The following is a 22,967-nucleotide window of genomic DNA, read 5'->3' as shown; positions in this document are numbered from 1 at the left end:
TGGTGTCCCCCTAGAGCAGTTTGGCGTAGCAGGGCTCACGAACGGAAGGGAGAGGTGGGGAACAGATGAAAAGCATGTCGTTCGCAAATCCCAGGGCCTGGTTTGGTGGATTCCTGTTCATTCTCAGTTTGTTCTCTTTTTCTTTTTGGGAAAATAAATTATCTGTACTAAAATGAGGTTATTTTGCTTTAGGTAAGTAGTTCTGGCACAGATATCAAGTCTTTTGCTTTAAAATGAAAATTACCCACATCCTTCCCATCTGGAAGTTGCATTCTGTGCTCGAAGTAGAAGGAAGAGGCCACTTGCCAGCCTTGCTGTCAAGCAGCCCGCTCTCCGGGGTAGGCTGCGCCCATCCTCACCGTTTGCCTTCCTCTCTTTCCCAGCCAGCCTCATAGGAGTGGAAGGTGGAAATGCCACTCGCATCGGCAGATTCGCTAACTATCTGCGGAACCTCCTCCCCTCGAATGACCCAGTCGTCATGGAGATGGCATCCAAGGCCATTGGCCGCCTCGCCATGGCAGGCGACACTTTTACGGCTGAGTATGTGGAGTTTGAGGTGAAGCGAGCCTTGGAGTGGCTGGGCGCCGACCGCAACGAGGGCCGGAGACACGCCGCTGTGAGTGCCCGTGGGGCGGGGTCCCCACACAACGTGCTCAGGTCCCTTAAATGCAGACAGTGAGGGAACGTTCCAGGCAAAGCCGCTGTGCTTCTTAGGGTCCTTCAGTTCTGTCCTGAATCCCTTTCTCTTTTTGCCCTGAGCTCCATACCTGAAGAGAAAACTTAAGAGTTCTCTTTTGTTGCTGGAGAGGGAGCCCTAAGTGCAGCGCATACCTTGACCTCTGATTTTCTAGAATCAACATTGCCTCCTAAGCATTAGGCACCGCTCAGCCATTGTCAAGAGAAGAAGCCACAAGCCAAAAGGTTTCCAGATCCCCAGACAACTGTCTGTGCGATCCTCTCAGTGTCTGTCAAGGTCCCTGTGCTGTACCCTGGGAGAACAGAGGGACTAAGAATAGGGGAGGAGCAGGGGCCGCAGGGCCTTCACCTCCCCCACCGGGAGCAGGGGCCTGCCTCCTTTCAGGCCTTTCTTGTCTTATATATTTGTTTGTTTGTTTGTTTGTTTGTTTGTTTAAATTTATTGATTTGAGAGAGAGAGCTGGGGTGCGTGTGTGAGTGCAGGGAGGGGCAGAGGGAGAGGACGAGAAAGCCTCAAGCAGCCTCCCCGCTGAGCATGAGCCTGAGGCGGGACTCAGTCTCAGGACCCCGAGATCACAACCTGAGCTGTTGGCCGGCTGCACCACTCAGCTGCCCCTCTTGTTTGTTTTTTAGGCATTTATTGATCGATTAGTACCCAGACTTCCTCTCTCCCCGCTGGCTATTCTGCATTGGGGCAGTGGGAGCCTCTTTTCCTCCTCTCTTGGTGTATCTCCACTTCTTCTTCTTCTTCTTTTTTTTTTTTTTTTAAGAAGGCTCCGTGCCCATTGTGGAGCCCAGCGTGGGGCTTGAACCCATGACTAAGAGATCAAGACCTGAGCTGAGATCAAGAGTTGGACCCTTAACTGACTGAGCCAACTAGGTGCCCCGACAGTCCCACTGCTTTTTGAGGCTCGTCCCTGAAAAAGGCTGGTTTGGAGGAGCAGACTTTCAAACTGTGAGATGAGGAAGAGTCTGTCCTTAAGAGAGAGGATCGGGGAGGGGGCAGCGCCTAAGTAGCTCAGTCAGTTAAGCATCTGCCTTCAGCTCAGGTCATGATCCCAGGGTCTTTGGGTCTAGCCCCACATTGGGCTCCCTGCTCGGCGGGGAGCCTGCTTCTCCCTATCCCTCTGCAGCTCCCCCTGCTTTTGCTCTCTTAAATAAATAAATAAAATCTTTAAAAAAAAAAGAGAGAGAGAGAGAGATTGGGAATCTAGGAATGAATGTGGTAGGGATCAAAGTGTCATTTGGATCCTTTCCGGTTGGCTCCCTCTTTAGAAGCCAGCCCCACAAGGGGGGATCCTCGTACTGGGGGAGGGACAGACACATGGAGCTTGGTTCAAGTCCGCTTTGTCCTTCCTGACTCTGAAATTTGGAGCAGCCTCTGACCTTCAGTTTCTTCCACTTTCAGATGAACATAATAGCAAGATTAAAAATCAAATGGCATTATTAGTTCATTCAATAAATGCTTGTCGATTAATGCTGTGTTCCAGGGATGGTTTTAGGCTGTCAGTGGGGCAGTATACAAAGTATAAAACACATCTACCTTTCAGAGCTTATGTTTTTTGTTTTTAAACAAGACCCTGTAGGTCTTGTGTTTTATTTATTTGTTTGTTTGTTTTAAGATTTTATTCATTTACCTGTCAGAGAGCACAAACAGGCAGAGGCAGAGAGAGAAGCAGGCTCCCTGCTCGACAAGGAGCCCAGTGTGGGACTCGATCCCAAAACCCCGGGATCACGACCTGAGCCGAAGGCAGCTGCCTAACTGACTGAGCCACCCAGGCGTCCCCAGCACTTATGTTCTAACATGACGAGCATCCTGGGTTTGTAAGCACCCTAGGATAACGGACACTGAGATGTTTGATCAATTTTATTTTTACTCCTAGGTCCCCAGAGATTCCTAGCTAGGAGGGTGGACAAGTTCGCTCTCTTCCTGATGCATATTTACGCTCCAGGATGACAAGAGGCCTATCGCGACAGAACCAAACTGTCGATACAGATGAGAGTCCTCTGTGTGCTTTTCTCTCCCAGGTTCTGGTCCTCCGTGAGCTGGCCATCAGCGTCCCCACCTTCTTCTTCCAGCAAGTGCAGCCCTTCTTTGACAACATTTTTGTGGCCGTGTGGGACCCCAAACAGGCCATCCGAGAGGGAGCCGTAGCCGCCCTTCGTGCCTGTTTGATTCTCACCACCCAGCGTGAGCCAAAGGAGATGCAGAAGCCTCAATGGTACCGGGTGAGCACGTGGCCATCCCACCCCCTGCAGAGCACGTTACGTACAGCATCGTCTGGCCCAAAGGGCTGCCACGGGGCCTTGCCACAGAGCAGGCATCACATTTGCATGGGTCTCCAGTGATTTCGTAAGCTCAGTATGAATCCGTAGTTATTCCATTGGATTTTTCTAAAGCAAAGAGCTGTTGGTAGCCACGCCATTATTTTACATACCACTAAGAATGAAAATATGATCCAGTTAAACTGACTCACTGTCTTCTTGTCAACACTTATAAGAGCTCTCTTCTTAAGCTTTTAAATTATAGAAAAATGTATATCTGAGAAGCAGTAACATACAATGATACTTAGAAACTCTTAAATCATAAAAAATATACTCTTAAATTATAGAAAAATGGGTATCTGAGAAGCAGCAACATACAATGATACTTAGAAAGGGCTGATTTTCTCTCCTCCAGCATCATAAGCCCTGTGCTCATTGCTGGTGCCAAAAAACCTTAACCAAGGGGCTTATACTACAAAGAGAGCCCTGATCTTGGTATTGGAGACCTGGGTTCTAGGCTTGGCACAATTTGCTGTGTGAACTTGGACAAGCCATTTAATTTCCTGGAGCCTCTGTTGTTCATCTAAGTAGGGATGGTCGTGGTCTCTGCCTCATGGTGTTGTGTGGGTTCAAGCTAAATTAAAGGAGAGAACTTGGTAACTTCGTATCATTGATGTTGCTGGTACAAGCCACTGAGCTGGCCTGGTCACACCACAGAACCCCCTGTGTAGACGGGGTAGGCCTGTGTTCTTTCTGCCTTTGGACCTTGGGTAATTAACACATTCTGTATCTCTCCTAGCACACATTTGAAGAAGCAGAGAAAGGGTTTGATGAGACATTGGCCAAGGAGAAGGGCATGAACCGGGATGATCGCATCCATGGAGCCTTGCTGATCCTCAATGAGCTGGTCCGCATCAGCAGCATGGAGGGAGAGGTGAGAGGCCATGTCACAAGGGAGTCTGGTTTCCCACATGCCATTCCATGAACAGGACAGGCGAGATCCTTGTCCTTACGAGGGTATGATGTGAGGGACACAGGCAATAAGCAAGTAAACAAGGTCATTTCAGAAAAGCACTAAGTCCTAGGAAGTAATGGGATGGAGGGGAGCAGAGGGAGGGGATGACTTCCTCTCCGGGGTGGTGCTGTTTGAGCTGAGACCTGCAGGACATGGAGGGGTGAGCCTTGCAATAGGCAGGGAGATTGCGTGCCAGGTGGAGGCTTTGAGGTGGGAGAGAGTTTGACAAGTTTGGGAAACAGAAAAAAGGGAAATGTGGGTGGGGCACAAGACCAAGGGAGAGAGGGGAGGGGCCAAATTCAGAGGCCTCATGGTAAGCACTGGCTTTTATTCTCACTGCAATAATCTGGGGTGTGTATACTGGGGAGTGGTGTGAGGACCTTCTTTTTAATAATCATTGGTGACTTGTGGGGCCAAGCTTGTGCAGGGGCAGGAATGAAAGCAAGAGACTAGTTAGGGGGTGTGGTTAAAAGTCCAGCATTTTTGTTAGGGAAGTAGCCTGGGAGAGAAAAACTGGGAGTCAGCAGGGAGAGGCCGGCGAGCCATCACAAGACAGCGAAGGAGAGTGGGCTGGAAGCATGCCAGGCTCCCATGCAGGGCCACGGTGGGGGCCTCAGGCCACAGTTGGCTCTCCAGGGAGGCCCGCCCCAGCATTGCTCCCGTGTGCTTTCCTTGGCTAGAGGCAGCCAGCCCATGGCAGGTGCAGCCGTGCCACCAACATGGTGACATTTTCAGAGTCACAGCAGGGGCCCTTGGTCGACTGCGCTGCTTGTAGTTGGGGGTTGTAGTTGCTTGTAGTTCGGTTCTCCTGGCTGCCTGGGGGCCTATTGAAGTGGTCTGGGCGGGTGATGGTGGTGACCTCCACTGGCGTTGGCAGTGTAGACTCATGGTGTAGCTTCCGTGTCAGTCTGCTGGACGCAGGATATATGTGGGAGTAGAGCTCTGTCCACGAGTCTGCCTCCTGGGAGTGAGCTGGTGTGCAGTTTTGCCCCCGGGCTTCTTGCTTTAATAGACCTGGGGGTCATTTGGTAATGGCCATGCTGTAGCGTGGGGCAACACCTGCTGCTGTGTGTGTAGGACCCAGGAATCTAGCTTGGAATTTTCGCTCCTCTCTCTACTGTGTGACTTGGGTACATTATTTTACTTCCTTTAGCCTCATTTTCCTTGCTTTTCACGGGGATCTCATCCACCTCCTTGGGCTCCTGTGAGGTTTCTAAATACAATCAGCCCTTGAATAACACAGGTTTGAACTGCATGGGTCCACGTATATGTGGATTTCTTTTTCTCAGTAAAAATGTTGGGAAGTTTTTTGGAGGTTTGTAACATCTGGAAACCCAAGAGATGAATCACGTAGCCTAGAAACATTGACTAAATTAAGAAGTTAGGTATGTCACAAATACATAAGATCTGTGTAGATACTAGTCTCTTTCATTCCTACCACAAAATATACACAAATCTATTACACAAATTAGAAATTTACCTGAACTTACGCACACCAGCACTTACAGAATACTATGGCACCATTCACAATCTAGAGAAACGTGAACAAATTTGAAGATATGAATATTAAATCCTAACTGCATAAAATTTGCATGACATGCTGTCTTCTACAGTAGTTCTGTAGCCACTTGCTGTTGCCATGAGCTCAAGAGTTGTAAATGTCTGGCTAAAATGCTGTGTGAGGCTCATCTTCTGTGTGCGCTGTTCGCCCTTCCAGTAAATAACACGTCGCCGTGAAAAGTGCCCTGTCGCACTTCTATGTTTTCTGTCACGTTTAGTGCAGTACCATAACCTTGAATAATACTATGGAACCGGGGGGCGCCTGGGTGGCTCAGTGAGTTAAAGCCTCTGCCTTTGGCTCAGGTCATGATCCCAGGGTCCTGGGATCCAGCCCTGCATGGGGCTCTGTGCTCAGTGGGGAGCCTGCTGCTTCCTCTCTCTCTGCCTGCCTCTCTGTCTACTTGTGATCCTTCTCTCTCTCAAATAAATAATAAAATCTTAAAAAAAACCACTATGGAACTGGACCAAGAGCCACTAGTGAGAGAGCCAAGAAGCAAGTCATGATGTTCTAAGAAAGGTGAATTGCTTGTGGGACACTGATTAAGGTCTGCAGCTGTGCCTGCCCTCCGTTTCAAGACAAAGGAATCCGGCATGAGGACTGTCGCAAAAAAGGAAAAGGAAATCCGTGAAGCTGTTGCTGCAGCTATGCCTACGGGCACAAAAATCATGTGCTTTTTTGAAAAATCTCTTTTTATCTCATACTGAACATGCAGCTTTTATGTGGGTACAGGATTGCCATAAGAAAGGCACACTCCCAGACTAACACAATTCAAGAAAAAGGGAAATCATTATCTGACAACTTTAGAGCAAAAGGAGGGTGAAGGACCGAAAGCTGGAGAATTGAATACCAGCAGAAGATGGTTTGATAAGTTTGGAAAGAGGTTTGACTTAAAAAAAAAAAAAAAGTCCAGATAACAGGAGAAGCCGCTGCTTCTGACTAAGAGGCAGCAGATGAGTTCCCAGAGGCCATAAAGATGATCACTGAAGAGAAAGGATATGTGCCTGAATAGGCCTTTAATGCAGACGAAAGTGTCTTACTCCGGAAAAGAAAATGCCACAAAGGACATTTATTAGGAGGAGAAGCAAGCACCAGGATTCCAGGCAGGAAGTGGCAGGCTAATTCTCTCATTGTGCAACATAGTTTAGTTTTATGATCAGGACGGCCCTTATCTATAAGTTGCTAGCCCTGGAGCTTTGAAGGGAGGAGATAAACACCACAAGAACTCTTCTTTGTCTCTGAAGTCAAGATGTACCTTGCCGGTAAGGGACCATCTTTTGAAATTCTTGCAATATTGGACAACATCCCTGGCCACCCAGAACCCTGGGAGTACCAGCCATCAAAATCACCTACCTGCCCCCAAATACAACATCTCTAATTCAGCCTCCAGATCTGGGTCATGACTTTAAGGCTCATTATACACGGTACTTCATGAAAAGGATTGTCAACACTATGGAGGAGAACCCTGATGGGAATTCTGGAGGGATTGCACCATTGAAAATGCCATTGTTGTAGAAAAAGCCCCAAATGTCATCAAGCCTGAAACAATACATTCCGGCTGGAGAGAACTGTGACCAGATCTCATGCATGACTTCATAGGAGTTGCAACAGAGCCAGTCAAGAAAACCATGAAAGAGATCGAAAGAAAGCGGATATGGCCAAAAAGGGTGGGGGATGTTGAAGGTGATATAATCTTGGAAAATCTCAAGACCTAACAGACGCCACAACAGAGGAACGAGCAGAAGATGACTTGCGGGAGGTGAGTTTTTCCGAACTGGCCCTGGATGATGAGGGAGAAGGACCTGGAAGAAGCAGGGCCAGGACCCAGGGGGCGTCTGATTAGTCAAGATTGCACCTGACGCCTTTTACGACACGGATCCTTCTGTGGTGCAGGCACTGAAACGAAGCTGACCGTGGAAGAGGGTTCACTACTGTAGAAGGACATTTGTAGAGAAACGAGAAAGCCAAAAAGTCAAACAAATTATGACATACTTCTGTATGCCGTGTCCCCTGCCTCCTTTCCCACTTCTGCCACCGCTACCACCCCTGCAGCAGCAAGCTGGCGCCTCGTCTGTCTCAGTCTACTCACTGTGAGACACCGCAAGAACATGGACGCTTCCTGCAAGCCACTTCCCACTAGCAAATAGGGAAGATATAGTCATTGTGCCGTCCAGTTAACAAACTCCGCTACTGTGCGTTTGTGAGTCTCCGTGTGAAAATCTATTGACTGTACAGCAAGACTGTACAAGGTGTTTTTAATGTCACTGTCGTTGCCTAAGACTCGATCATGTGGAACCTCGTGTGCAAAGCTCGTGCAGAAATGGACAGCCTGTCCCTGTGTTGGCGTAAGGTGAGTGACGTTTACCGTACAGTGAAAGTTAGTAACGTGTTGGTTTTCTTACCGTTTTGTAACTTTGCTTTCAAAGAATTTCATGGCCGTATAGCATGCCTGTCTCATATCAGCCTGTCATCGCAGCTAAGTGGGTTTTTAAAAAAAAATCTATCAATCGGTGTTTCCGATACTATATAAAGAATATGACTATAGTACTATATGCCATAAAAATTTAATAACAACACATTCATTAGAGTATAGGCTTGGCTACCGTGAAGCAATCATCTCAATGTCACTAAGCTGCCCTAAAACAGTCTTATTGCTGATAACAGTCTTATCTTTGTTATCGGTGCCTGAATTGTTATAAATAAATACGAATTTCTTTTTCACTATCTTTTCATTTTTGCTGTGTGGTGTCAGTAATGCATATAACATCTGTATTGTTTTGCTCCAGATAAGACAGTATTCACGTAGGTACTAACAGACGATTCATCCTGTCAATAGATGACATACACTTTGGTTATCGATAAATATGGTATGGTATTGTGAATGCACTTTCTCTTCCTGATGATTCTCTTAATAACATTTCCTTTCTCCTAGTTTGTTTTCTTGTAAGAATACAGCATATAGTACACATATACAATGTGTGCTAATCACTTGTTTATTGTCGGTAAGACTTCTGGTCAACAGTAGGCTGTTAGTAGTTAAGTTTTAAGGAAGTCAGAAGTTACACATGGGGGTGCCTGGGTATCTCAGTCGGTTAAGCTGCGGCCTTCAGCTCAGGTCATGATCCCAGCATCCTGGCATTGAGCCCCACGTTGGGCTCCCTGCTCAGCAGAGAACCTGCTTCTCCCTCTCCCTCTGCCTCTGCCTGCTGCTCTGCCTACTTGTGCTCTCCTATCTCTCTGTCAAATAATTAAATACAATCTTTTTTTTTTAAGATTTTATTTATTTGACAGATAGAGATCACAAGTAGGCAGAAAGGCAGGCAGAAAGAGAGGAGGAAGCAGGCTCCCCGCTGAGCAGAGAGCCTGATGCAGGGCTCGATCCCAGGACCCTAGGGTCATGACCTGAGTCGAAGGCAGAGGCTTTAACCCACTGAGCCACCCAGGCGCCCCTAAATACAATCTTTACAAAAGAAGAAGTAATGCATGGATTTTCTTTTATTTATTTATTTACTTAACTTACTTATTTTACTTATTTTTCCTTTACTTATTTTTAAAGATTTTATTTATTTGAAAGAGAGCAAGCGAGCGTGAGTTGGGGGGAGGGGCAGAGAGGGAGAGAGAAGCAGACTCCCCTCTGACCAGGGAGCCTGAAAAATCCCCTACACGTGGATTTTCAACTGCATGGTGTGTCTGTGCCCCTAACCTCCACCTTGTTCAAGGGTTGACTGTACGTGTAGCGCCTGGCACGATGCTTGATAGGGTGGGCATTCGGTAAATGGTCGCCCTCGGAGAATTCCCCACCCAGGTATAACCTGGGCTTTCCACCGTAGCCTTCCCCACTGTGGGATCTCTGTTTTCTCCCAGGAACAGAATGTCACCTAAATAGATTTAAATGAAATAGAACTTTGTAAATTTTGTCAATTCCAAAGAACTATTCTAGATGTAAGGTTATAATTTTATAACTTGTTAATTCATTCAGCAGTCATTGAGCACCTGCCGTGGGTCATCTGCACCAAGTCCTAAGAGCCGGAATAATGCAGCAGTGAATTAAACACTCTATTCTACCAGGAGGAGGCAATACACAAATAAGTAAAAAGATACACAGCTGACCCTTGAACGACGCAGGGGTCTGGGCGTCAGTCCCCCAACGCAGTCAAAAATCCACACGTAACTTTGGATTCCCCCAAACCTAACTACTAATAGCCTCTTGTTGGCCAGAAACCTTATCGATAACATAAACAGTCAATTAACACACATTTCAATATGTTAGGTATATAATATACTGTATTTTTGCAACAAAGTAAGCTAGAGAAAATAAAATCTGGTAAAATCATAAGAAAGAAAGTACTGGGTTTATGGGGAAACATCCACAGTAAATGCACCGGTGCAGTTCACGCCCCTGCTGTTCAAGGCTCAGCTGTAGGGTATCATATGATGTTGAGTGTTCTGGAGAAAAGTAGGGCAGGCAAAGAGACCAGGAGGTGCTAGCATGGATCAAGGATTACATTTTAGAAGGTAACATTTGGGGGTGCCTCGGTGGCTCAGTTGGTTAGGGCCTCTGCTTTCTGCTCAGGTCATGATCTCGGGATCTTGGAATTGAGCCCCGCATCGGGCTTTCTGCTCAGCGGGGAGCCTGCTTCCTCCTCTCTTTCTGCCTGCCTCTCTGCCTACTTGGGATCTCTGTCTGTCAAATAAATAAATAAATAATCTTAAAAAAAAGAAGGTAACATTTGGGCACAGTTGAGAAGGAGGTAAGAAAGAGCCATACAAATAGATACCTGGGCAGAGCATTCCAGACAGCTGCTTCTGTAGGCACGAAGGCCTCGGGGCAGGAGCAGGCTGCCTTTGGAGGGGAATGAGATGGCCATTGGGACTGAGCTGTGTGACAGGAGAGAGGAAGCGGGAGATGGGGTCAGAGAAACCCTGGTGTAAGGAAAGGGGTACATCGTGTGGGGTCTTGGGAGCCGCCATATGGACCGCGTGTGTGAAGTGGGAAGCTGTTAGGGGGTTTTGGGCAGTGAAGTGACGTTAGACTCATGTTTCCGGAGGATCACTGTGGCTGCCGTATTGAGTGGATTATCATCAGGGCCCCGGGCTGATTGATGTCCGGAGTCCTGTTAGGACGGAACTACAGGAGCCTTAGCAGAGGCTTGAATCCTAGGGGGACCTGTGGAGGCACAAGGAGTAGCTAGATTCTGAATTTGGGACTTGGGGCTCAGTGGGAAGGAGAGCAGTCAAGGTTTTGGGCCTGAGTGACTGGGAGGGTAGGGTGGTATTTGCTGAGACAGGAGGACTGAGGTAGAAGGAGCAGGTTTGGGGTAGAAGGTCAGGAGTTTGCTTATGAGTATGTTAAGTTTGAGACACCCGTTGGGTAGAGCACTGAGTCTTCCTTGGGGAGAACTGGGTGGAGAAGTGGACTTGGGAGTCATCAGCACATAGCTGTGACGTCAAGTCCCGAGACCAGGTGACTAGTTCCCCAGCAGAAGATCTAGTGTTGTTGCAGAAGAGGTGGGGCCTGATACCCAAGGTCAGGACATGAGCAACACAGTGGGGACCAAGGGGCAGCTGTGCGGGGAAGAGAGGAGATGCACGGGGCCAGGAAAGCTCGGGATCCAAGAAGGCAAGGAAGGAGTTTTCAGAGGAGGAAATCTTAAGTTGGATCAAATGCTGCAGACAAGTCAGATAAGATGAAGACAAGATGAAGACTGAGAATTGACCATCCCATGTAGCAGCATCAGAGTCCTGGGTGAGCTTGATAAGAATAGTGCAGAGTGTGTCTGAAAAATGAGAATGCCTGTGTCGGGAAGAGTATGGAAGTTGAGAAACGCATTGTTTTATGTCCTTCTCAGTTTGGACTGTCACTAAGCAGCCCTTTGACTAGGAGGACATAGATGTGAATTCTCAGTAAGTCGGGTTAGTCCCCACCTGCCACGGAATTCCTTGGATCCTGAGAAAATTACTTGCCCAAGTTGTTTCTGCCTGGGTTTCTGTTGAGGAGAAGAGACTGTCCTCTCTGCCAGGACCCAGGCGTGGGGTTGCCCGTCACCCTCGCCAGAGGCTTCTCAGCCACAGCCTTAGGTCTGGAGTCATGGCCATTTGCAGCTCAGCTTTCCCAAACCGAGGGAGGGGTCCTTGGCAGCCAGCCCCCTGCTGCTCCTTCGTGGTTCAGTAGGTGGTGCCCTTCTGCCTGAATTAGGACAGAACCCCCTGCAAGGTTCTGGGCAAATCCAGAAAGATGAGAAGCGGGCACCCCCACTTTGAAAATAGTTCCCCTTCAGGGTGGGGCAGACGAGTCACTCTGCAGAGCCCACAGCGGCTAGGCAAATGGTACCTGTGAGTAAAGCGGATCCCCTCCCCCTACCACACAGCGCCTGAGAGAAGAAATGGAAGAAATCACACAGCAGCAGCTGGTGCATGACAAGTACTGCAAGGACCTCATGGGCTTCGGCACGAAACCGCGCCACATCACCCCCTTTACCAGTTTCCAGGCTGTCCAGCCCCCGCAGTCCAACGCCTTGGTGGGACTGCTGGGGTACAGCTCTCACCAAGGCCTCATGGGGTTCGGGGCTTCCCCCAGCCCAGCGAAATCTACCCTGGTGGAGAGTCGGTGTTGCAGAGACCTGATGGAGGAGAAATTTGACCAGGTAAGTGCTGAGAGGTCCGAGCCCCCCACCCCGACCCCCACCCAAGCTCCGCTCTCCCGCTCCCTCACCAGCCCTCGCCCTCCTCCCTCAGGTGTGCCAGTGGGTGCTGAAATGCAGGAATAGCAAGAACTCGCTGATCCAGATGACAATCCTTAATTTGTTGCCCCGCCTGGCTGCGTTTCGACCTTCTGCCTTCACAGGTGAGGTTGTCCGCAGACATGTGTCATTCCCTCTTGGAGGGAAATCGAACAGAAGTCGTTCCCAAGAGTCACATCTGCCTCTCGTTTGAAGCCAGTTTCGGGGCTGGTGTCTGGTGTCTTCGCCTCCCGTCTGATTTCAGCCACACCTCGTTCAAGCTATCACAGGGAGAATCCGGGTGCAGGCAGGGAGGCCGTTCTGGAGCCAAGCAACTCTGCATGTATGGAAGACAAGTTCATGACCGGCTTAGGAGAGACCAAAGGAAGGGCAGTTTGGGTCTTAGATATTACGCAGTAGCTTCTCTGTGGGGAAGGGAGGGTGCGGTGACCAGCCTTCTTCGGCCCCTGGTCACCGCTCACAGGGGAGAGGGCCTGGAGGTTTCAGAGGCAGGTTTCAGAGACGACAGACTGTGGTCTCCCATCTTCCTGCCCGGCTTGCGCTGGCTCCTGCAGCTGTCCCAGCTCAGCTGCTGGCTTCTCCCCACGGCCTTCCTGGGTGGCTCCAGCCGGGCGTACTCTCCTCCCCCTTCCTTTAGGGCCCCTAGCTGTGGGAAGGGTTTGGCCTCTGATCTGGGAACGAATCCCACTTCTGTCCTCAACTGTGAGGTTTCAGCCAGGTTCTTTGACCCTCCTGGGCCTCCACTTCCTGACTTGTCAGTGGGGAAGGTCAGTCCTTGCCTTACAAGATGAGCTGCGCAAATGCCTGACCACCTCGTCCCGAGGGCCAGTAGATGGAAGCATTATTCTGCTTTTACTGCCCCCCACTTCAGATCCATTTTAGAAGGAAGGTCAAGGTTAAAAATAGTAGTAATACTCCAATAGCCTGTTTGTACTTAATATCCTCTTACCTCCCTACTCGCTGAGTGGAGAGACCCCCATCTTTTTTTTTTTTTTTTCCAATTTATTTATTTTCAGAAAAACAGTATTCATTATTTTTTCACCACACCCAGTGCTCCATGCAAGCTGTGCCCTCTATAATACCCACCACCTGGTACCCCAACCTCCCACCCCCCCGCCACTTCAAACCCCTCAGACTGTTTTTCAGAGTCCATAGTCTCTCATGGTTCATCTCCCCTTCCAATTTACCCAAAAGCACATACCCTCCCCAATGTCCATAACCTTCCCCCCTTCTCCCAACCCCCCTCCCCCCAGCAACCCACAGTTTGTTTCGTGAGATTAAGTCACTTATGGTTTGTCTCCCTCCCTATCCCATCTTGTTTCATGGATTCTTCTCCTACCCACTTAAGCCCCCATGTTGCATCACCACTCCCTCATATCAGGGAGATCATATGATAGTTGTCTTTCTCCACTTGACTTATTTCGCTAAGCATGATACGCTCTAGTTCCATCCATGTTGTCGCAAATGGCAAGATTTCGTTTCTTTTGATGGCTGCATCGTATTCCATTGTGTATATATACCACATCTTCTTGATCCATTCATCTGTTGATGGACATCTAGGTTCTTTCCATAGTTTGGCTATTGTGGACATTGCTGCTATAAACATTTGGGTGCACGTGCCCCTTTGGATCACTACGTTTGTATCTTTAGGGTAAATTCCCAGTAGTGCAATTGCTGGGTCATAGGGCAGTTCTATTTTCAACATTTTGAGGAATCTCCATGCTGTTTTCCAGAGGGGTTGGTTGCACCAGCTTGTATTCCCACCAACAGTGTAGGAGGGTTCCCCTTTCTCCGCATCCTCGCCAGCATCTGTCATTTCCTGACTTGTTGATTTTAGCCATTCTGACTGGTGTGAGGTGATATCTCATTGTGGTTTTGATTTGTATTTCCCTGATGCCGAGTGATATGGAGCACTTTTTCATGTGTCTGTTGGCCATCTGGATGTCTTCTTGGCAGAAACGTCTGTTCATGTCCTCTGCCCATTTCTTGATTGGATTATTTGTTCTTTGGGTGTTGAGTTTGTTAAGTTCTTTATAGATTTTGGACACTAGTCCTTTATCTGATATGTCGTTTGCAAATATCTTCTCCCATTCTGTCAGTTGTCTTTTGGTTTTGTTAACTGTTTCCTTTGCTGTGCAAAAGCTTTTGATTTTGATGAAATCCCAAAAGTTCATTTTTGCCCTTGCTTCCCTTGCCTTTGGCGATGTTCCTAGGAATATGTTGCTGCGGCTGAGGTCGAAGAGGTTGCTGCCTGTGTTCTCCTCAAGGATTTTGATGGATTCCTTTCTCACATTGAGGTCCTTAATCCATTTTGAATCTATTTTTGTGTGTGGTGTAAGGAAATGGTCCAATTTCATTTTTCTGCACGTGGCTGTCCAATTTTCCCAACACCATTTATTGAAGAGGCTGTCTTTTTTCCATTGGACATTCTTTCCTGCTTTGTTGAAGATTAGTTGACCATAGAGTTGAGGGTCTATTTCTGGGCTCTCTATTCTGTTCCATTGGTCTATGTGTCTGTTTTTGTGCCAGTACCATGCTGTCTTGATGATGACAGCTTTGTAATAAAGCTTGAAGTCCGGAATTGTTATGCCACCAACTTTGGCTTTGTTTTTCAATATCCCTTTGGCTATTCGAGGTCTTTTCTGGTTCCATATAAATTTTAAAATTATTTGTTCCATTTCTTTGAAAAAGATGGATGGTACTTTGATAGGAATTGCATTAAATGTGTAGATTGCTTTAGGTAGCATAGACATTTTCACAATATTTATTCTTCCAATCCAGGAGCATGGAACATTTTTCCATTTCTTTGTGTCTTCCTCAATTTCTTTCATGAGTACTTTATAGTTTTCTGAGTATAGATTCTTAGCCTCTTTGGTTAGGTTTATTCCTAGGTATCTTACGGTTTGGGGTGCAATTGTAAATGGGATTGACTCCTTAATTAGAGACCCCCATCTTGAACATCCCTTCCAACCTCCCTACGGTGTCCGTCGCCTGTGCTTAATAAGCATTCAGGAGCACCTGAGAGCCAGGAGGGGAAGTGGAAGGTCAGCCCGACCCTCCTGCCTTTCCCTCCTAGCACACAGACTCATTTCTCACCCCCCCAAGTCTAGACAAAATGGGAAGAGTACATGGTTGGCATTCAATGTGCTGTGTGTGAGATGAGAATGTGTTTTGTAAGGGCGAGACCATTAGCCACATAACATCAATGAACAGAGAGAAAGGATAACCATGAAAATCGTATTTTTTCAGTTTTCCATTCTTCCTACCTGGTACCCAGCAGCTGTTCTCCTATTTAATGACCAGACGTGCCCCCGTGCAGTAGGGCTTTAAATAACCATGGTTTGAAAGTCTGTGGCTCAAAAGAAAGTAATAACTAGGCCGAATTTGATCAAAGTCTGGCATGCTATAGAAGGAGTTACCCCATAAGTTCAAAGGACCGCCTAGGAGCAGGATACCAAGGCTCAGAGGGCCCCCAGGTGTATTCTTTTGATGTGGGTCTTTGTTGTTTTATTAAATATTATACTAAAATGTGTCATTGAAATACAGCCTGGGCAGCCCCCGTACATGTGGCCTCATGGGGAAGGTGCCACTTTTTTAAAGCTTGCAGCTTGGAAGTCATTGCTTGAACTTCCCGATGACGTAAGCTTTGGCCATATCAAAAACACACTAAGATTGGGCTGGAACCTTGAACAATTCCTAGTCCCTTAGGGTGCTGAATTGGGCAAAGGACGTCACCCTCTGCTCCTTTCCTGCTGAAATGCTGTGTTGTGCAGAAGTCCCATTTTCCTCGTGGATGTGCTCTGATTGTGAGGTTACATAACCTTGCGGTTCTGTTTTCCTTTTTTTTTTTTTTTAAGATTTTATTTATTTATTTGACAGAGATCACAAGCAGGCAAAGAGGCAGGCAGAGAGAGAAGGGGAAGCAGGCTCCCCACCGAGCAGAGAGCCCGATGCGGGGCTCAATCCCAGAACTCTGGGATCATGAGCTGAGCCAAAGGCAGAGGCTTTAACCCACTGAACCACCCAGGCGCCCCACTCTTATGTTTTCAAGCCCCAGAATGCTTTGACCCCGAGAGCCATGAGAGAAGACCTTTCTCTTTAGAGTAAATGCAAGGGGGCATCTACGTTGTTTGGACTCTGCTGCCTCCTAAATGAGCTTCTGGGGGACCTCGGCACCCCTCACTTGCTAGCAGATATGTGGTCTTGCCTCCTTGCTCTGTATTTTCTGCTGGTGCGTGAACTTGAGGCCAGCAGGATGGAAGGGAAGAGACAGAAGAGGCAAAAATCAGGAAATTCCGACCTTCAGAGGAGTAATAACACTTGCGCTTAAATTGCCCAAGAATCGCTTACCCGTGCACATTGGCTGATGGAAACTTAATGAAAATACACTTGTGGCTTCCCAAATTACGGACTAAATCTTGTTCTATTAAATATAACTATAACAAAAATCTCTGGGTAATAGCAAAGTGATTTCCAGGCCTAAGCTAAATAGAGTGGCCTGTTTATTACAACAGTATTCAATATTACTTTAAATTTCAGTGTAATATAAAATAGTTAGATGATCATCTCTTTGTTTTTAAGCAAGATTTAACATATATTTCTTAAACAAGAGCATGTAGTCTTTCCCTCAAAATGTAGCACTAATGGGGATAATTATGCAATGTTACTGTTTTTGGAGACCCTTTAAGATTTTGTTTTTTTGTTTTTAATTAAAGTGGGAAAAAAATCTTACATTTCTAATATTTCTAAAAGATGTATCTGAGGAGTGATTATCAAGCTTAAGACTTTCGTTAATACAGCCTCTAAAATTCTTAACCTTTTTTCAACAGGCTCTCTTAATTTATTCCTTTTTTTTTTCCTTAAGATTTTATTTATTTGACAGAGAGGTAGAGGGTACAAGTAGGCAGAGTGGCAGGCAGAGGGAGAGGAGGAAGCAGGCTCCCCACTGAGCTGGGAGCCCGATGTGGGGCTTGATCCCAGGACCCTGGGATCATGACCTGAGCAGAAGGCAGATGCTTAACTGACTGAGCCACCCAGGCACTCCTCCTTTTTTTTTTTTTTAAGATTTTATTTATTAGAGAACGAGCACAAGCAAGGGGAGAGACAGAGGGAGAGGGACAAGCAGACACCCTGCTGAGCAAGTAGCCCAACGTGGGGCTCGATACCAGGACCTTGAGATCATGACCTGAGCCAAAGGCAGATGTTTAACCCACTGAGCCTCCATGCGCCTCTCTGTTGATTTATTCTTATATTTAAGTGTTTTATAGGAACTCTGACCTTTGATATCTACACCAACCCTGACCTTGAGCCATATGCTTTGTCTTTCTTATGATCAGATACCCAGTACCTCCAAGATACCATGAACCATGTCTTAAGCTGTGTCAAGAAGGAGAAGGAACGTACAGCAGCCTTCCAAGCCCTGGGGCTGCTTTCTGTGGCTGTGAGATCTGAGTTTAAGGTCTATTTACCTCGGGTGCTGGACATCATCCGGGCAGCCCTACCCCCTAAGGACTTTGCCCATAAGTAAGCATCTCTGTTATGATTCCACCTTCCGCCCAATCTGGCTGGGGAGAAGGATGCTCCATCCCAGTTTCCATGGAGCTGAAGCCTGTTCCCCTCCTCATTAAGCCCCAGGGTGTAGCAAATCTCACAAAGCTCAACCCTTCCTCAGTGGAGTGGCAGCCTTTTTCAAATGAAGTTATATACATATATAAATATTTGGGGATGTTGAATACCCTGTGGACATGTTAGATGCCAGTGCTGTTTTTGGTATTATAATTAACTGGGAATCTCCTAATTTTGCTCTTTTCTCTGGCTTTCGAAGGCCTTTTGATGTAAGACCTGAAGAGAGAGCTTCTGGACTAGAAGTGAAGGGACCTAATGCTCACTTTTTCCTTATCACTACTAAGTGAGGTGCATTATTCTACCCCCTGTAGCCATCCAGTGAAGAGAATACAAGAAAAACCTTCAGCACCCCGCAACCTGGAGAGGACGGGGTGTCTCCTCTAAGGCTGGAGGGTGGTCAGTGTTGGCTAAAGCTGTGTTTTGATCTTCCTCTGTGTCATAGCAAGGATTGGTCTAGTGAAGGGATAAGCCTCCCCATTCTAAAGCCCAGCCTTCTCATCGTGGGGGAGAAGAATTTTCCATACAGTGGATGCACCCTACCCCGGTCCCTGATATATACACTGTTCAGTTTGCTTCCTAAATAGGTACCTTGGCCAGCCCCGCTAACCCGAATGATGCCTTGTGTGCAAATTCGAGAAAGGGGCCCTTTCCTCAAGATACATGACTGCCATCTGCTGGATTGTTGTAAATTCAAATCTACAGTGTCTTGGGTGTGGTCGGCCCCCTAGAATTATGCAGTAGATAATCTGGGCACCAGCAAATTTTGGCCGTGCCTGATCCCCTGACCTCCTTGTCTCAAGGTGATCTAGAGGTGGGACATCCCACAATGTCTCAGTGTCTGAAGTAGCCACTCTTTTGGTCCCCTGCAGGAGACAGAAGGCCATGCAGGTGGATGCCACAGTGTTCACCTGTATCAGCATGCTGGCCCGGGCGATGGGGCCAGGCATCCAACAGGATATCAAGGAGCTGCTGGAGCCCATGCTGGCAGTGGGACTGAGGTGGGTGTCAGCAACCTGAGCTTCTCCCGTCTGGGGCAGTACGAGCCTTGACCTGTGGCATATGGGACAGCGTTGATAGAGCGGAGCATGGGTGTTTGCTCATTAAATTGGACAGGCAGGAGAGCTCACACTAAACACAGGCTGGTTTCAAACCCTGGTTCCGCCTTTAGTTAGCTGTGTGATTCTCACCAATTACTTAACTTCTCTGAGCCTCAGTTTTCTCACCTGAAAAATGGGCATAATAGCAGCTCCTCTTGTCCAAGGTTGTCACATGGGTTAAGTGAAAGAGTCATGTACCAGGCACTCTGGCCACTGGGCCTTGCGCAGAAGACAGGCTCAGCTGATGTTTGCAGCTGTTCATGGCATCGTTGGGAAGCTGCCTGGTTTTTCTCGCTTTAGTTCTCTTTATCTATAAAATAAGGATGAGGCTCCTCGTTTGCTTCCCAGATTGTTTATTGAGACTTGGTCTTCAGCAGTGGCTAAATTACATTAAGCAAGTTCTGGCAAAGACCAGAAATTCGTAGATTGCTTTGAAATCTCTGACATGGCCGAGAGAGTTCAAGACATCTCTTCTATCTTATAGTATTCCTTCTATTTTAAAGACCAAGCAGTGGTGCCCCCAATCCCCTTGCTGGATAAGAGGGGCTGTTTCTTCTCAAGAACAGACAAATGTCTTGCCCAGTGCCGTAAGTGCCTGGTTTCCTTCCCCTCAGCCCTGCCCTCACTGCTGTGCTGTACGACCTGAGCCGACAGATTCCACAGCTGAAGAAGGACATCCAGGATGGGCTCCTGAAGATGCTGTCCCTGGTCCTGATGCACAAACCCCTCCGGCACCCGGGCATGCCCAAGGGCCTGGCCCATCAGCTGGCTTCCCCTGGCCTCACAGCCCTGCCTGAGGCCAGTGATGTGGGCAGCATTACTCTGGCTCTGCGTACTCTTGGCAGCTTCGAGTTCGAAGGTAAGAAATTGCAGCCACTTTGCCAAGACAGTGAGTGTTGCTGGGAACCCCAAGAAAAGGAGGGCGCCTAGAAGTCCTGGATCTTCCTGGGATCCAGGAGACCCGAAAGCTGACCTTGTAGCAGCTCAGCCTCCTGGGCTCTTTGCACGTGCTATAAATTCCTGCTCTCTGTCTCTCTGTCCCATCCTGAGTTTGGGGGCAGGTGGTGCTCAGGGAAATTATGCATTGATCCAAGGAATTAATGCTTCAGAGATGAGAAAGTCCGAGATGGAGCTCCCCATCCCCCCCACATCCATGAAGCTGAGATGGTATTTAATGCTTTAAAATGTTTAAGCCGGGAGGCAGGCTTTTAAGAATTTCCATTCCTATGGCAGTATGATTTTCAAGAGTGCTGTACTGTGGAGTTCTAAGCTGCAGATAAACCCGTATCAATGCCCTAGGGAGATCTATTTCAGGAGAGAAAAACGAATACTTCTGAAATTTAAAATCATGTAGGTAGCAATGATCAAGACTGCAGGGGAACAAGCAAGTACAAAAGCCTAAACATGCCATCTGAATGCTTATAGTCATCTGTGGTTTCCCTCTTGTAGCCCCTCCACTTGCACAGATCAACACCCAGGATAATGTATTTGTAATGAATAGAAAGTAGCTCTATTTAAACCCAGCCTATGCCAGACTGTCTTTTGGTATTCAAATCTGGGAACTAAAATCGACAAGGTAAATTTGATCAAGGATTGTTTTACTCTCTGGGAATATAAAGGTTTGGGTCAGAATAAAACAAAATAATTCATTCTTTGAAGGAAATAAAGGATTAGGATGGGGGGGTGGCTGGAATGCCTTTTTTTCTGTCTCCCCACTCCTCTGCCTCCCTTCTGCCTCTCTGCCAATCGGAAACCCATTTGTAAACCCTTTTTAAAGAGAAGCGTTCTGGGTCAGTATTTTGTTGAAAATTGAATTTGTAGCCATGAAATGAAAAATGCAGCTAGCTAGTTGTACGCGTGCCGTCTCGAGCGGCAGTGTTTATTTTGTTTTCTCTCCGCCTTTGTATCCAGGCCACTCTCTGACCCAGTTCGTCCGCCACTGTGCGGATCATTTCCTGAACAGCGAGCACAAGGAGATCCGCATGGAAGCTGCCCGCACCTGCTCTCGCCTGCTCACGCCCTCCGTCCACCTCATCAGCGGCCACGCTCACGTGGTCAGCCAGACCGCAGTGCAAGTGGTGGCAGACGTGCTCAGCAAGCTGCTCGTGGTTGGGATAACAGATCCCGGTACGGCTGGTGAGACAGGAGCAGTCTAGGGGACTTTACGCGCCCGGGGCAGTTGGGATTAGCCAGCTGCAATGCATGGCCTCTCTAGAGACTTTTGGCCTTAGCCCGCTGATGTCTCAGCCAAAGTGCTGGGCTTGGCTACTCCAGCCTGCTGGTGTAAAAGCATCTGTCTTTAATTTCTGTTGCCATTGCTTCTGTGAGTACAGGAAAGATTTGACGGGTGAGATGAGAGAAAGGTACGTGGTACCCTCTCACTAAGCTGGAGGTAGTGGGGACAGAATCTGGGAAACGACCAGAGGGGTGATGGCATTGAAGAGGCGTTCAAAGGCATAATTGCCCTTGCAGACCCTGACATCCGCTACTGTGTCTTGGCATCCCTGGATGAGCGCTTCGATGCCCACCTGGCCCAGGCAGAGAATTTGCAGGCCCTGTTTGTGGCCTTGAACGACCAGGTGTTTGAGATCCGGGAGCTGGCCATCTGCACCGTGGGGCGGCTCAGTAGCATGAACCCGGCCTTCGTCATGCCTTTCCTGCGCAAGATGCTCATCCAGGTAATGGTGTGACAGTTGGACCTAGAGGCAGTGGCAAAGGGACTGTCACTGTGAGAGTGGTTGGGGGAAAGAGAGACGAGGACCAGGAAGGGAGAGAAAGGTCGAGATACCCGGTAAAAGCCACCTTTGGCTCCAAGAGTGCTTGTTTTCCCAGCTTCACAGTGGCAGTTCCAGTGCCGATCACCTCGTCAGCCTCTCGGCAGTGTAACTCCAGGGGCCCTCCTATCCCAGCTAACCTCTTCTGCAGCTCTTCTCTTGTTCCTGGCAAGTCACCAGAGATTGCACTCCTTGGCCCTCTCCGCTCAGCCCACAGATGGTGTCTCGTTTTCGCAGCACCCGACCTTCCTTTCCACTCTCCTGCTCTTGCTGATGCCAGGTCTGGCACAGAGGCCAAGGATGAGAATGGTTCCAACATTGCTTCTCATGGTCATTGCCCCGGTCTGTGATCCCTAGCGTTTGTCCTTAAATAATATCAGATGCCAAGCTAAGCCAGCTAGAAGGCTAGAACCAAAGGTAGCTTCAGATTGGCCTTGTGGCTTGATCTCCTAGGACTTTTTTTTTTAAGTAGGTTCCATGCCGAACGTGGGGCTCGAACTCACAACCCCAAGTCAAGAGTTGCATGCTTTACGGACTGAGCCAGCCAGGCTCCCCAGGATTTTCCATTCCTGCTAAAACCTCTTTCCCCAGTTTTTGTCTCCACCTACACACATAAATGGCCTCCTTGCGAGTGGTGTGTGGTCCAGTCCTTTCTACCTGACCTCTTCTGGGTCTCAGTGTGCCTCACCCAGTCCTTTCCTGTCCCCCGACTCCACCCCGTCCCTCCCTCTTGATCTGCTTCTTGACCCACCCACAGAAAGCGTAAACACAGATGAATCATTAACATACGTAACTTTCATCCTAGAGAAATGTGGTGTATTCACAGTCATAACTAAAGTGACGGTAAGTTATGTCATCAGTCAAGCGAATTAGAGGATTGTATTATGTTGGCACTCTTGTTTGTAGCCTGGTGGTTTATTTCTTCAACTGCTGGCCTGTGTTAGGAGCGCCTATCCTTTGAAGTCTTTTTTTAAAATCCCTAAGGTTTTGGGAAGGAAAACAAATCATTGTTGAGCCTGCCAACCCAAATCCTGCTTTAAAAAGCCTGATAGAGAAATATTTCCTAATGAGAATATCAATGTGTTCGTTCAGTCAATAGATGTTTTGGATATCTTCCAACTTCCAGGTCCTGCTGGGTGCTGGAAACATTAGTGAATAAGCCAGGCATGGCCTGTGTCCTCTAGAAGGTTACAGTAA

The 22,967-nt window shown here is 47.8% G+C and overlaps 1 protein-coding gene across 1 annotated transcript in view; it reads left to right on the top strand.

The window, feature by feature from the left end:
* The window catches only part of MTOR (mechanistic target of rapamycin kinase), a 128,970-nt gene that overhangs the window by 4,051 nt on the left and 101,952 nt on the right, over positions 1–22,967 (top strand). The window contains exons 4-13 of the mRNA XM_044237143.1: positions 384–616; positions 2,725–2,925; positions 3,761–3,895; positions 11,903–12,178; positions 12,270–12,378; positions 17,611–17,797; positions 18,769–18,897; positions 19,611–19,855; positions 20,908–21,123; positions 21,469–21,674. Coding sequence (XP_044093078.1) covers positions 384–616; positions 2,725–2,925; positions 3,761–3,895; positions 11,903–12,178; positions 12,270–12,378; positions 17,611–17,797; positions 18,769–18,897; positions 19,611–19,855; positions 20,908–21,123; positions 21,469–21,674 — 1,937 coding nt within the window. The remainder of the gene's footprint in view (positions 1–383; positions 617–2,724; positions 2,926–3,760; positions 3,896–11,902; positions 12,179–12,269; positions 12,379–17,610; positions 17,798–18,768; positions 18,898–19,610; positions 19,856–20,907; positions 21,124–21,468; positions 21,675–22,967) is intronic.

This window comes from Neovison vison, chromosome 2 (assembly GCF_020171115.1).
Source record: "Neovison vison isolate M4711 chromosome 2, ASM_NN_V1, whole genome shotgun sequence".
Classification (NCBI taxonomy): Eukaryota; Metazoa; Chordata; class Mammalia; order Carnivora; family Mustelidae; genus Neogale; species Neogale vison.
Note: the sequence above shows the minus strand (reverse complement) of the source record. Positions and strands in the feature narration are given on the sequence as shown.